The following is a 14,300-nucleotide window of genomic DNA, read 5'->3' on the forward strand; positions in this document are numbered from 1 at the left end:
GTACCTATACCACCTATATTCCAAATGTACAGATGTTGGGCAGGTGGCACGATGGTGGTAGATGGACATATTCAGGGGACTACATAGACAGTTTCTTCCCTTGCATATACTGTTAGATACACTATGCTAGACAATGTATCTGACCAGAATCTGACTCTATGATCTATTAAGTCTAAATTCTTGAAAATTCAACTAGAGAACATTTCATTCAGATTTACAGTACACAAGTAACCTGCCAACATGTAAAAGATGCTCTACTTGGAAAGAAAGACACTTAAACGATGGTCTTCAAATTTCAAATACAGACTACCATCTACAGTTCTAAGTGGGTAGTGTCACCAAATGATCATTAATAATTATTGGGTTTATCAACAAAGTAGAATGGTTGTATAATGTGAAAACTGCACTACACCAAACTATCACCCATTATCACTTTTCATGTCCTTTCATGTCCTTCCTGCTTCAGGTTGCACCTGCTGGTTGCTGCATTCATCTACTATGGTAAAGTGCTCTCCTCTTCATATTTTAATCGGTGTTGTGAGCTGAGAAATTTATACCAATTTACTCACTTGTGTTCTCTTGGCTCTCTCTAGAGCCATTGTCTTCATTTTGCATTACATGTGTGTTACCATAGGGTTCATAATTGTGATTTCTACATGCTACCTATGTTGGGGCCCCATTGAGGTTTGAAAAAGAGATTGTATTCATGCTGAGAATGGCCATTACCTTCAGGGTCAAACAAGACATATATTGAGGGGCCTAGTTGTACCTGACATTAGCAGAGATGTATAATGGGCCCTTAAAACCTTATATGGTGTTAGCAGTAGACAGTGAGCCACATTCCAACAGAATGAGCATTGTGAAAGATGTAGAGACACTAAGCATTATGATAACGATGCCCATATTCTAGACAAAGGGGCTTTGGAAGACAGTGTAACTCTAGTCATCCTAGGACACCTCAATACTGTACTTCTTTGTCTTGGTTATATGTGAATGCTTTCCGCACATATGCAAGAGATAAGAATGGTCAAAGCTATGTTGTACCAGCTAGAGCTTGGTACCCAGTAACTAATATGGTATTAATGTCCGAAAGCCAACACCCAGAACCTAGTACATATGCAGGGTCCATACACATTAGCCCTCAGTTCTTGTCAGGACCTGAGACTGCAGTAGGGTGCTTACAATGTAAATTGAAAGATCTGGGTGTTGAGAAAAGAGGGCTCTCCAGATGAACTACATCTTATGAAGAAGATGATACACAGGTCATAGACATAAGTTGAGTATATACTGTTTTTGTTGTTTGTTGTTTGTTTGTTACTTTTAACAAAGTTTGTTGATTTGTACATACTCAGTTGGTAATGTGTATAACTATTCACTTTGATCAGAACGAAACCCTATATACAATGTGTCACCTGTAACATAGCACAGCTTAATGCTAAACCAACACAATATGGCAGCAGCATACTCTCTCATATGCACTCATGCTGGTACAAGGCTGTCAGTGACTAGGAGTCTCATCATGGGGCCAAAATCTTCATGATTTACTCAAAACCAAGTCTGACTATAAATACTAGAAGTTTGATGCATACTTGCAGACGTACTGGCTGCCCCCTTTGTCTCAGCGAGGGGCCATGGTGCGGCAAAGTGATCAGGCCAATGGACATGATGACATGTTTGCATTACTGTGGCTCCACCTCCACTACATAATGCCGCGATTACCGGCATTGTGAATTGAGGGGGTGGTCCATGATGACGCAATTCAGCATGAATCACCACCAAATGTGAAACATGGTGCCCTTATACAAAGAACATTTTTTATTTTGTTCTCCTACTTTAGGGACATACAGTTAACTGCACTGACTATACCACTAACTCTTTGCAAAGAAACATAAGGGCCAGCTAATGTGATCTTTTCTCTGTCTCCACTAAGTTCTTAAAGCACCTTGGGCAGTTTATAAGAGTAAATTCACCAATTAGCCATTCGCCAAGTAGCTGTAAAGCAATACATACATGCTACCGTAGTGACAGATCGATTCTTGGCAGAATTCTCCTCCTTCAGAGCAATGAGTGTTGCATTCAAATCTGCTTGATATGCGCACAGAGCATCCCACTCTTTCTCCAGACGATTTTTATTCTTCAAGTGATCTTCCATATAAGACTAGAATAAAAGCAGATACATTGTTATGTGCTGTAAGCTTGAACAATCAATCTGCATTTAAATGATTGTGTTGCTGCACTTTACGATGTTCCCAATGAATGGGATTATTAATAAGATGTTAGTACTTTCATGATTCTCGTGAAAATTTTGCATTTGGACTTCTTTTAGCAGCCATAGGTGGCATCACACAGCTATAACTAATAGCACAAGATATAAAAGAGAAACACACGTCTTGAGCCCTTTAGCACTCCCCATGGCCATTCCTGCATCTTTGATGGCTATGGTAATGAGTAGTATTACATTTGTGCGCTGAGTGCTATATTATGTTATGATAATAATGACAAAATTAAGTTTTTTCTCAAAGTGACATTATTAACAGCACCCGTACATTCTCTGCTTGTGACCGATATGCAACAATAGCAAACTGGGCTATTATTATTATTGTTTATTTATATAGTGCCACCATATATGCAGTGCTATAGAGAGAATATTTGCCAGTCACATCAGTCTCTGCCCAAGTGGAGCTTACAATCTAAATTCCCTAACACACAAACACACTAGGGTACATTTTAGTAAACAGTCAATTAACCTACCAGTATGTTTTGGGAGTGTGGAAGAAAACGGGGGACACGGTGGAAACCCATGCAAAAATGGTGCTGCCCATAATATAATTAAATGACTGTATAATATGAAAAATATTCGACACCAAATAACATGGCCTCTGCAGTGAAATTCAGGTGAACACTAGACAATACCTGTTGTTTTATATTTAAAAATGTCATTTCTGGAGTATAGTTGTCATTTAACCTTGCTGGACACTTCTCCTTACTAGTCTGTGTCTTACTTACATATCAATTTTGAAAACTTGTAAATTAAATGGGCACCACTAACCAATGCTCCAATTCCATTTACTGCTGTTTCATACTGCTGTATTAATTACATCTACAAATAGTTCCACTGTTCCAGCACGCAACAACTGTTTAAGTTCATCATGACAGATGTGCAGTAAAATGGCCAGGACCCTGGATCTGATCTGGTCCTTTAAGCAGCTGTCACTTCTGTTGACTAATCTGACCTAAGAACTGAAGAATTTGGGACCTAAAGTCCTCAGTATTGTGATCCGTGACCCCAGAGAAGAAGATACTCGCCAGGAAATCAGCTTGCTATTGCTCCAGGCTAGGTAGCGTGGCACTCAGAAAGTTCTTCCCTGCAAAACTCGTCCTACTTCAAGTTAATTGGCACCTGTATAATTAACAAGTCCACAATTTTACACCCATCAAGTTATTTAAATTCTGGGCTGTGGAGTTTCCTATCTTAAATAATATGTATCCATATGGATAAACATTGTATTATTCATTTGCTTACAACACTTAAAACACTATTTTTGCATACAATATTGGATCAAATCATATGCTACCCACCATTAGTTTTTTTAACATTTCTTTAAGTGCAACAAATTTCCACATTGCTAGCTCATTGCATATGGAAGTAAGAATTACCAAGCATGCTATCATTCACAAAATTTTCCAAGGATGCCTGAGGGGCCTGATATTGTAATCAAGGGCGAATGCCAGTTGGCATCTTTTGTGCCTCTTCATCGAACCTGCTGTTTGATAATTTGTGTCCACAGCATGAAACAGCCCTGGTGGAGGTTGAGTACTGTGCCCTTTCTATTAACTAAAATAGAAAAAAAAACTAATTAGAATATTTGATTGGTAAATAAATTCATAGTACCCTCAAATGCCACTTACAGTACTGATTTTAATTATGTTTCAATTAAGTTATTAGACATGCAGAATACTGATGTCTGTAACAGGAGTTGGAAATGTCTGGCGGAACTCAGTCACAGATAGCATATGAAATGTATTCTGCTGAGTGTCACCTACACAGCTTGGGGAAACTGGTCCTGGTGCCCAGTGCAAGTCAATAAGTGCTTATAATCTAATATTCCCACTTGTAAAGGATTTAATTTTGAATGCATTACAAATTGTGCCAGGCAATTAAAGCACAGGCGATTTAAGAGTTAACACACATAATTCAATGGTTCTTATGGGTGGTTGCAAACACACCAGATTTTAATTAACTCCCTGTTTCAACACAGATGGCCTAGTCAAACGACTGAAGCAGATTAAAGGATTTTGCTAACACAGGAATATCCATGAAATCTGGCTTGATTGCAGCATTGATGACAAGAGTTGACAACTGCTTAACACAAAGTACAAACCCACTTTCCGTTTCACTGGGAAAATAGCACAGTACATTCTATTAGAACAGTGGTTCCCAAACTGTGTGCCGTGGCACTCTGGGGTGCCTCAGGACTCTTGCAGGGGTGCCTCAGGATGGAATGGGTTCGATTCCCATCAGCGGCAGCCCGACAGGAGCAGAGTGCGAAGCAGCGGAAGCCCGACAGTGCTGGAAATCCTGATCGTGGATAGGTAAGTATACACTAACCTAACCCCCCTAACCCTAACCCTCCTTAGGGGTGCCTAACCCTAACTTCCCCCCAAGTGCCTAACCCTAATCCCCCCTCTAAGTGCCTAACCCTAACCACCCCCTTCCCCGCTGCCTAAACCTAAGTCCCCCGGGGGGTGCCTAACCCTAAGTCCCCCCCGGGAGCCCTAAACCTAACCCTCCCCCCCGCGGCTGTCCGCTCGCGGCGCCCGGCATCACTACGATCGTGATGCCGGGCGCCGGTCTCCCGGCGTCGGGGAAATGAGGGCGTCTACATCTAGACGCCCGGCATTTCACCCAGGGATAAGACAGTCGGGAAGCCGGCTGCCGGTATTTAGGCAGTCGGCTTCCCGATTGCTTCCCCCTCAGGATGGTGGTCCAGTACCAAATCAAATTATTTATGGTCATCATAATGTAAACATGTAGACAAACAGAAGAACAAACCTGTCCTCCACCACATAACTAAACCTAAGGATGATAGGAAAGAACAATTTATTTAATAATTTTTTTCCTGAATTTCTCAATAACAAACTTCTGGCTAAAGCTGGCCACACACTAGACCAACTTTCATACAACCATCCAACTAGTGGATTGGTTGGAACTATACATCTGGTAATGTATAGGAGTATCCGATGATCAGCAAGTTGCTCCTAAATGCCAGAAAACAAATGAAAATGGTCGTCAGACAAGTTTGTTAAATGTTTGATCCAAACAATTTGTTCAAACAGCAGTTTTTGTCCATTTTCCGGCTTTTGGGAGCAAATTGCTGATTGTCATTTGCTGTCATACCTTACCAGATTTTCATTCCAACCAATCAACTAGTTGGGTGGTTGGATGTAAGTTGGTCTAGTGTGTGGCCAGCTTTAGAAGTGCCGTGAAAACAATGCTGATACTCTAGGGTGCCGTGATTCTAAAAAGTTTGGGAACCACTGTATTAGAATATAGCAAATTTTAAAGGCTTGTTTTTGTAGATGCATAGTTGTGACAAAATATTGTTTTAATTAGGAAATATTTGTTGTGCTACCACAAGGGGATGCGGTCAATATCCCGACTGCGGGGATTCCGGCACTCAGAATTCCGCCGTTGGAATCCCGTAACTTGTCAAAATCCCGAAGGTAAGTAGCTGGGTTGGGGGCAGGGTTAGGGTTAGGCATTACGGGGGGAGGGTTAGGTTTAGGGTGCAGGAAGGGGGAGGTTAGGTTTAGGCACTCGGGGGGAGGTCAGTGTCAGGCATCGGGGAAGGAGGTTTAGGGTAGTGAGAGGAGGAGGATTAGAATACTGACCGACAAGTGTTTTCTAACCCTGTCGGGATTCTGGCCGCCAGGATCCCGAGCACCGACATCCCATACCCATCCCACTGCAAGTACTAGCATATTCTGGCAATACATACTAAGACTTGTAATTCTACAACTGGAGATCCACAGGTTAAATAAGCCTGTCCATCCATGGGTACAAGTAGCAACATGCAATTCTTGTGCCACCTATCAGATGGTTAAGTGACTCAAGAATGATATCACCAAACCTATTGGGGGGTAAGAAAGATACTACAGAGCTAGACAGAGGAGCACAAAGTACACAGTGATCCTGATCTGCATTGGCTGATACAGTTTAGTAGGAAAAGTGTTATGAGCCGCCGCGCTGGCTGCAGTGGCTCAAGTCTCGACCGCAACCTAGCAACCAGGGACGCCAGATGACAAGATGACGTCAGCCGCAGGGGTCATGGTCCAGGCAGTTGCCATGGCAGCCGGGACGCCGTTCACTAGCACTTCTGCCCCAGCAGCTGCTGCGTGTCTCATTAACCAAGGGGCTGGCTCCAGCAGGCAGACTGATTGGTTCCTAGAAGGATAAAAAAAACCTGCAAGTTATCGTGTCCATGCTATTCATTGATGTTACCAGCTCCCTGTACCTTCCTGCTTGCTGTTGGATTCCTGGCTTACCTGCTTCAGTTCCTGCTTCAAGTAAAGCCCCCAGCTTGTTCCTGTCCTCCTTGGACCTTACCTAATGCTGGATACACACTGGCTGACATATCGGCTGTTCAATTAAATGGCCTATATATCGTGTGTGCGTTGGCTAGTGTGTACAGACAATAAGTCTGTGAACGGCATGGTTCACAGACACATTGCGTCGGTTGTGCAGTACAGCCGATGGCCGATATATCTGCATATACAGTATATCGGCTCATTGTGCATGTGTACGGACTTCACCTCACCCTGGTTTATTGCATCCTGTTTTCCATTACAGCCTTCTCCCTGCTGCCACCTGCTGTCCATACATAAGCTACTACTATAGGTTGCCATAGGTTAAGAACTTATTGAAAAACATTGTATTTTGAGAATTTTAACATACATACTGTATGATACTGCTCTAGCCCCCCTGGACCCTAGTTGTTTTTGAGCATGCAATGTCCAGTGCATGTGCAGGCGCGCACGCAGGGGGGGGGTTCTGAGTACCTAGAAACTCCCCCTGATGGACCAAATTTGTTTTATAGAGATGGAGACAGTTTTGTCTCCATCTTTGCACTTGCCGCAGGCCACTCGCGAGCGCGATTGACAGACGCTCCTCAGGCAGAGAGCTCTCCACACAGGATACACCGAGACCGAGGGAGCTGAGCTCAGCATAGATGACCTCCGTCAGTGGCAAACGCAGGATTTTTAATGGGGGGTTTCCATACATTAACATTTTTATTTAATATATATATACATATACACTGTATATAAATCCAACAAGCTGGCACTCTGCAGGCAGCAGGAACATGACAATAGCTTGCTTGGGTGCCTCCCTGGGGCTAGCTCATCCCTAATACAAGGCAATAAACAAAGGTGGCACTCCAAGTCTCATCTCAGTAGTTGAAAAAGTAAACAGGTGACGTTTCTGGGTCCAGGCCCCTTCCTCAGGATGCACAATAGTGTTTTGTATTTACGTTTGTTATGTTATTTGTCACTATTGTGAATCCTGAGGAAGGGGCCTGGACCCCGAAACGTTGATTAAAGCACCTGTTTATTTTTTCACCTACTGAGATCAGACTTGGATTGCCACCTTTGTTTATTGCATAATATATATATATATATATATATATATATATATATCTCGTATATTCTCGGGTATAAGTCGACCCGAATATAAGCCGAGGTACCTAATTTTACCGCAAAAAACTGGGAAAACTTATTGACTCGAGTATAAGCCTAGGGTGGCAAATGCAGCAGCTGGTAGTGCCCCCAGTAGTAATCCTCCCTGGTAGTGCTCCCAGAAGTAATTCCCCCTGGTAGTGCCCCCAGTAGTAATATCCCCCCCTGGTAGTGCCCCCAGTAGTAACCCCCCCTGGTAGTGCCCCCAGTCGTAATATCTCCCACTTGTAGTGCCCCCAGTAGTAATACACCCCCCTGGTAGTGCCCCCAGTAGTTATCCACCCCTGGTAGTGCCCCCAGTAGTAATATCCCCCCTAGTAGTTGCCCCAGTAGTAATATCCCCCCCTGGTAGTGCCCCCAGTAGTAATATCCCCCCCTGGTAGTGGCCCCAGTAGTAATCCACACCCCTGGTAGTGCCCCCAGTAGTAATCCCCCCCTGGTAGTGCCCCCAGTAGTAATCCCCCCCTGGTAGTGCCCCCAGTAGTAATCCCCCCCCCCCAGTAGAGAGAGACGTAATAAAAAAAAAAAAACACTTACCTGAAACCCCGCTCCTGGTCCCAACGCTGCTACCGGCTCTTCCAGCCGCTTTGCATTATGGGAGAGATGTCGTCGTGTCGTCTCTCCCATTACCCACTGCGGGAGCCGGAAGCTGGATCCCGCAGTGGGAGCAGCAGCAGCCGATGAGAGTCTGACAGACTCTCATCGGCTGCTGATTACAACAAACACACAGCTGCCGGCATTGGCGGCTATGTGTTTGGCAGTGTGTAGTGCTGACCGAACTCCGTCCGGTCAGCGCTGCACACGCGGTGCAGCTGTGTCACAGAGACACAGTCTGCACTGCGGCCCGCATGGTACGCTACTCAGCTGCGTACCATGCGGGCATGACTCTAGTATAAGCCGAGGGGGTGCTTCTTCAGCACAAAAAATGTGCTGAAAAACTCGGCTTATACTCGAGTATATACGGTATATATATATATATATATATATATATATACACTGTAGTAAGTATGCTTATGTATGCATGCTGTGTGTAAGTATGCTTATTTATGTGTGTGTGTATGTGTATATATGTATGCATGCTGTGTATAAATATGCTTTTATGGAAGCAGCTAGATCCCTTTTCGTAGATTGACCCTGACATCATAAGCCAATGTCCAACGTCATTCCCTACCATTCAAGTGGGCATAGAGGGGGAATATAATCATGTGGCGAGCGTAGCAAGACACCGAGCCAGAAGCGTGGTGAGCGGAGCGAGCACGCGAGGGGACAATTATCTTTTTTTGCTGGACTGTGTGGGCAGGAAACTGCACTTCCGCCCTCAGTTCACATCTCTTCTAGGTACAGTATCTGAAGGGGAACTATACCTTTCCATGCTTATATGTGTGTGTACCTAACACCTGAAGTGCAACAGGACATCACAACCATTCATACACAGTTCGCTGGGTGGATCATAATAATAATAATAACTTTCCCATTCGATGAGTTATTAAAAAAAAAAAAAGAATAATTGTGTATACTACAGTATATATATATATATATATATATTAATGTATGGAAACCCCCCTTAAAAATCCTGAGTTTGCCACTGATGTGCGTGCCCACTGCACATGGGCTGGCTTAGAAGATGCCACTCTGCTCTTTTGAGAGCTGCTTAGAGCCCTCGGTGTGCAACCCAGCATTGCCTGGGCCACTCACTTTGAGCACTATGGGCCTCATTCAGAGCCACTCGCAAACAGCAGTACGCTCGTTGCGTTACGATGTTGACTAACCACGCATGCGTCGGTGTTACACTGCGCATGTGCGTACGGCAGATTGCGAGCTTTTTATCTGTTGTTCCTAAAATAGCGTACAGGAAGTGACATGTCAAATGTGATTGACAGAACAGGGCGTTTTTGGGTGTTGACGGGGGTGGAGATGGAAAAACGCAGGCGTAGCGAGGCGTTTTTGGGGCGTACATACATTAGCAGATGCGAGCGTCAAATGTGTTCGGACCGTCACATACGTCACTGGAACATCCTCTTTCCCTTCAAAATGCTCGCACAGTTTAGGGTCTGGATTACTCGACCACATTGGCGATGGCCTTCTCCTCCGTCCCGGGACTCCACGATGTTGCAGCGATTAATCGCGGGCGGTCACAAAAGCAATTAGTGTTGTATTGAAAACCGGCTTGGTATGTGTTTGGAAAGCAGTTTATTGGGATAGCACAAAACCGTACGCAGGTGGAAATCATACCTGCTAATGTCAGGATTACACAATCAATTGGCGTACATTTTTGGGGGGGTTTTTTGGCCTTAATTTGTTGTTTATGGCCTATTGTGACAATAAAGTCATCATGTTTTAATTAGCTCCCCTTTTTTTTTTTAATGTGGAATTTGCATCGTTATGTTTTTTTTTAAACGTTCCTTCAAGAGGCCTTTTTTTTATACAAATGAAATGGTTTTTGGTGTCCTTTTTTGCCTTTAGGGCCAGGATTAAATGTAACCCATTTGTCCAATAATGTCACAATACAATGTCAGATTTTTTTCATAAATTTATTGTTTAAACAAAAAACAATTGGCATAATATTTTGTTTTAGTTTTTCTGCCAAAGATACTTTTTTTCATAAAATAAAAATCAATAACTGATAACATAAACGTACAAAAATAACTTAAAAACATTTCACAAGAAAGGAGAGGGAAGTTTTGACCAGAAAGGAATATGAGCCAAGCACAGAAGGAGTGTGGGAAAAGTCACCATTGCTGTCACCGTTTTTTCGCCCGTTTGGATGGGGGAGGGTGGGCGCCAGACCGGGTCCGGGATGCCATCGGGCTGGCTTGTCCAGAGGCAGATGCTGTGGCCTCTGGACTAGGCACAGGGCTAGGCACATTTGGAGGATTGGCTGATGTTGTGCCAGAGGTGGAGGATCCTGATGTTCCGGCAGGAAGGGAGGTCGGCTCCACCATGTGCTGGCGAACGAGCTGCTCCAGGGCATCGGCGATGCGGATGTTGGCCCTGGTATTTTCCGCCAGGGCCTGACCAATGGTCACGTTGGCCGCAGCATTTTGCTCCAGGGCCTCAGCCACCCGTAGCAGACTGGCGTCCATCCTCTGCAGAATCTCCGTATGGAAATCCGATTTGAAATTGAGTTCTGTGAGGAGGCCCACTGCCTGCGAGGGGGCACGCCCTGGACTGGCTTCTGCAGGGTCCTCAGCCGGATGTACTGGTTCCTCCCCTGCAGAACCAGCAGAAATTCTGCGCCCAAGGCTTCCCTCTGGAGCAGACTCATCCGCCTGTGTCTCTGTTGGAAAAATGAGAAAAGAGTCACATTAGAATCTACATATTGGCACAATAGCATTTCAGAGTTGGTGACATCACAATACTTACCTGGGCCAACATGAGGAGCCGCAAAGTCTGGCATGTCCGTATCCATGTTGGACACGCCAAACACCTCCACAGGCTGCACACACCCCTGTGCCAGCTCTTCTAAATCCGTCAACTCCAATGACACAGGGGTGGGACCCCCACCTGTCCCCCTTGCATGCCTAGCCCTGTCCGCGAGTTTTTGCTTTAGGCGATATTTGAAGTCGCCCCATCTGTGGGGAAAAATGGAAGCCATTATCCTTTGGTTTAAAATGGGGTTTGTTTTTAGGGGGGGCAAGGGTTTACTTACCGCCGTTTGACATCCCGGGCTAGACGGACATAATCACCCACCGTATTGACAGCAACGGCTACCTCTTCCCACATTCTCCACTTCTGGCTTAGACTCATATTCCTGTCTGCCTGTGGCAGGATGTCCACACACTTCTGGATCAAAACCTCCATCTCCTTTCTTGTGAAATGTGGCTGCCTTTTTTTTTTGGCCGCTTTGGCCGGAATACTGGGCCCAGCAGCCTCTTCCATGTCATCCTCCTCACCTATTTGTGTAAATTTACAGAATTCACAAAATCACAACTTGCCTCATCTTATGTTTCAAATTAATCGTTGATAGAAAATGCATGAAAGACTTACCGCCTGACTCTTGGGCATTTTTTCCCTGGTCTGTCGCCATGTCTGCGGTCCAACCAGAATTTGAATGTGTTTTCGTGACGTATTTATACATGCGTCCTTATTTTGCGGCCGCATCATTGATTGTGCGGCCCTATGATCCCTCCTTAATTTGTGCGGGAAACGAAACACTATTTATGGCTTGGTGTGTCTCAAGTCGAGGTGGCGTTTTTGGATTGTTGGAGGTTATCTTGGCTGGAGTTTATTGATTGTGTAGAAAGGAGTTGGAGGTTGGAGAATCGTTTGTTGGTTAGATTTGCGTTTTTTTTCCCGTTATCTTTGTTGGTTTATATTTTTGGGACCTCGTTTGTTGATTTGGTAAGTTTTGTGAAGTCTAACTTTTGTTCAATTGTTGTTTCATTGTGTTTCGTATATTTTGTAATTTTTGGATACCTAATTTATTCTATTTTAAATTTTGTTTATTTTCGACCCCAAAGACCTTTTGATTTTGCATCTTAGATATTTGCTCTTGGTAAGTCCATTTTTTATCTTGTATTAGCGAACTAATTAGCACATTTTTAGTAGTTACTCTTGTGACTTGTATTAGCGAACTAATTAGCACATTTTTAGTAGTTACTCTTGTGACTTGTATTAGCGAACTAATTAGCGCATTTTTAGTAGTTACTCTTGTGACTTGTATTAGTGAACTAATTAGCGCATTTTTAGTAGTTACTCTTGTGACTTGTATTAGCGAACTAATTAGCACATTTTTAGTAGTTACTCTTGTGACTTGTATTAGCGAACTAATTAGCGCATTTTTAGTAGTTACTCTTGTGACTTGTATTAGCAAACTAATTAGCACATTTTTAGTAGTTACTCTTGTGACTTGTATTAGCGAACTAATTAGCGCATTTTTAGTAGTTACTCTTGTGACTTGTATTAGCGAACTAATTAGCACATTTTTAGTAGTTACTCTTGTGACTTGTATTAGCGAACTAATTAGCACATTTTTAGTAGTTACTCTTGTGACTTGTATTAGCGAACTAATTAGCGCATTTTTAGTAGTTACTCTTGTGACTTGTATTAGCGAACTAATTAGCACATTTTTAGTAGTTACTATTGTGACTTGTATTAGCGAACTAATTAGCACATTTTTAGTAGTTACTCTTGTGACTTGTATTAGCGAACTAATTAGCGCATTTTTAGTAGTTACTCTTGTGACTTGTATTAGCGAACTAATTAGCACATTTTTAGTAGTTACTCTTGTGACTTGTATTAGCGAACTAATTAGCGCATTTTTAGTAGTTACTCTTGTGACTTGTATTAGCAAACTAATTAGCACATTTTTAGTAGTTACTCTTGTGACTTGTATTAGCGAACTAATTTGCGCATTTTAAACAGCTTAATAATCATTCTAACTTTTTGATGGTTTCGCTTTCGCTTTTTGAGCCAACATTTCGACCCGTTTTGATGTACTGTGTTAAATGTCGCTTTGCGGTTTTGCTAAATGGGTGTTTGGCATATTTGAACTTTGGTCTAGCACAAAATGTATCCACAAAAATGCACAGAGTGAAATGTGTCAAGTAATTTTGTTGTTTATTTTCAGTTTGGACGTATCATGACAATACCCCGGCATGTAAGCAGCAATGGATGGTATCATCAAGCTAAGTTGTTTTAATATAGTTTTGGGGTGGGTCAAAAGCCTTACTTTGAAATTTTTGAATTTCAGGTTGATCTGGGGAGGATTGTTCTGGCCATGCTCCCGGAAGCCGACCAACCTCAATCTCATCCCAGGCGTAGGCATCGTAGGCATGCAAGGCCCCAGATATTTCGAACACGTGTCACCCTTTTTGGAATGCCCGATGATGAGGTTTTAAGACGCTACCGTCTACCTCCCAAAATCATCATAGACACTCTCTCATTAATAGAAAGTGATCTTGAGCGGCAAATTGACAGTCCAACAGCAATACCACCACTGACGCAATTTATGGTGGTGTTACATTTCTGTGCCTCAGGATCGTTTCAAACAACGGTGGGAATAGTGGCGGGCATCTCCCAATCCTCCTTTTCCCGGATCCTGAGGGCAGTGATGGAGGCACTTTTCAAGCACCTCCATCATTTTATTCAAATGCCTTTGGATATGGGTGCCCTTAGTGTGGCCAAGGCCAATTTTTACCAAATAGCTGGCTTCCCACACATCATAGGGGTTGTGGATGGTACTCACATACCACTTCAGCCTGCAGCACGGCTGGAGGCAATATTTCGAAACCGGAAACACTATCACTCCCTGAATGTAATGGTGGTATGTGATGCCTCCCTCCAGATCCTGTCCCTGAATGCTAAGTTACCAGGAAGTGCACATGACTCCTTCGTCATCCGGCAATCAGGGATATGGCAGAAATTAACCAACCTACAAGCTGGTGATGCGTGGCTTCTGGGTAAGTGGAGACCTTTAGTACATAACAATGTTAAGCTTGATACACAGTGTTCCTGATGTTGTCTCTTATTTTTCACAGGAGACAGTGGATACCCTTGCATGTCCTGGCTGCTCACTCCTTATTTGGCTCCCACACCAGGCCCACAAAGTGAGTATAATTCCGCAC

General features: G+C 43.5%; 1 protein-coding gene across 1 annotated transcript in view; it reads right to left on the reverse strand.

Annotated features, from left to right (window-relative positions):
- Positions 1–14,300, reverse strand: part of PTPRN2 (protein tyrosine phosphatase receptor type N2) — a 1,246,087-nt gene that overhangs the window by 75,761 nt on the left and 1,156,026 nt on the right. The window contains exon 15 of the mRNA XM_088445425.1: positions 2,011–2,158. Coding sequence (XP_088301551.1) covers positions 2,011–2,158 — 148 coding nt within the window. The remainder of the gene's footprint in view (positions 1–2,010; positions 2,159–14,300) is intronic.

This window comes from Taudactylus pleione, unplaced genomic scaffold, assembly GCF_031769625.1.
Source record: "Taudactylus pleione unplaced genomic scaffold, aTauple2 ptg000380l, whole genome shotgun sequence".
In the NCBI taxonomy this organism is placed as follows: Eukaryota; Metazoa; Chordata; class Amphibia; order Anura; family Myobatrachidae; genus Taudactylus; species Taudactylus pleione.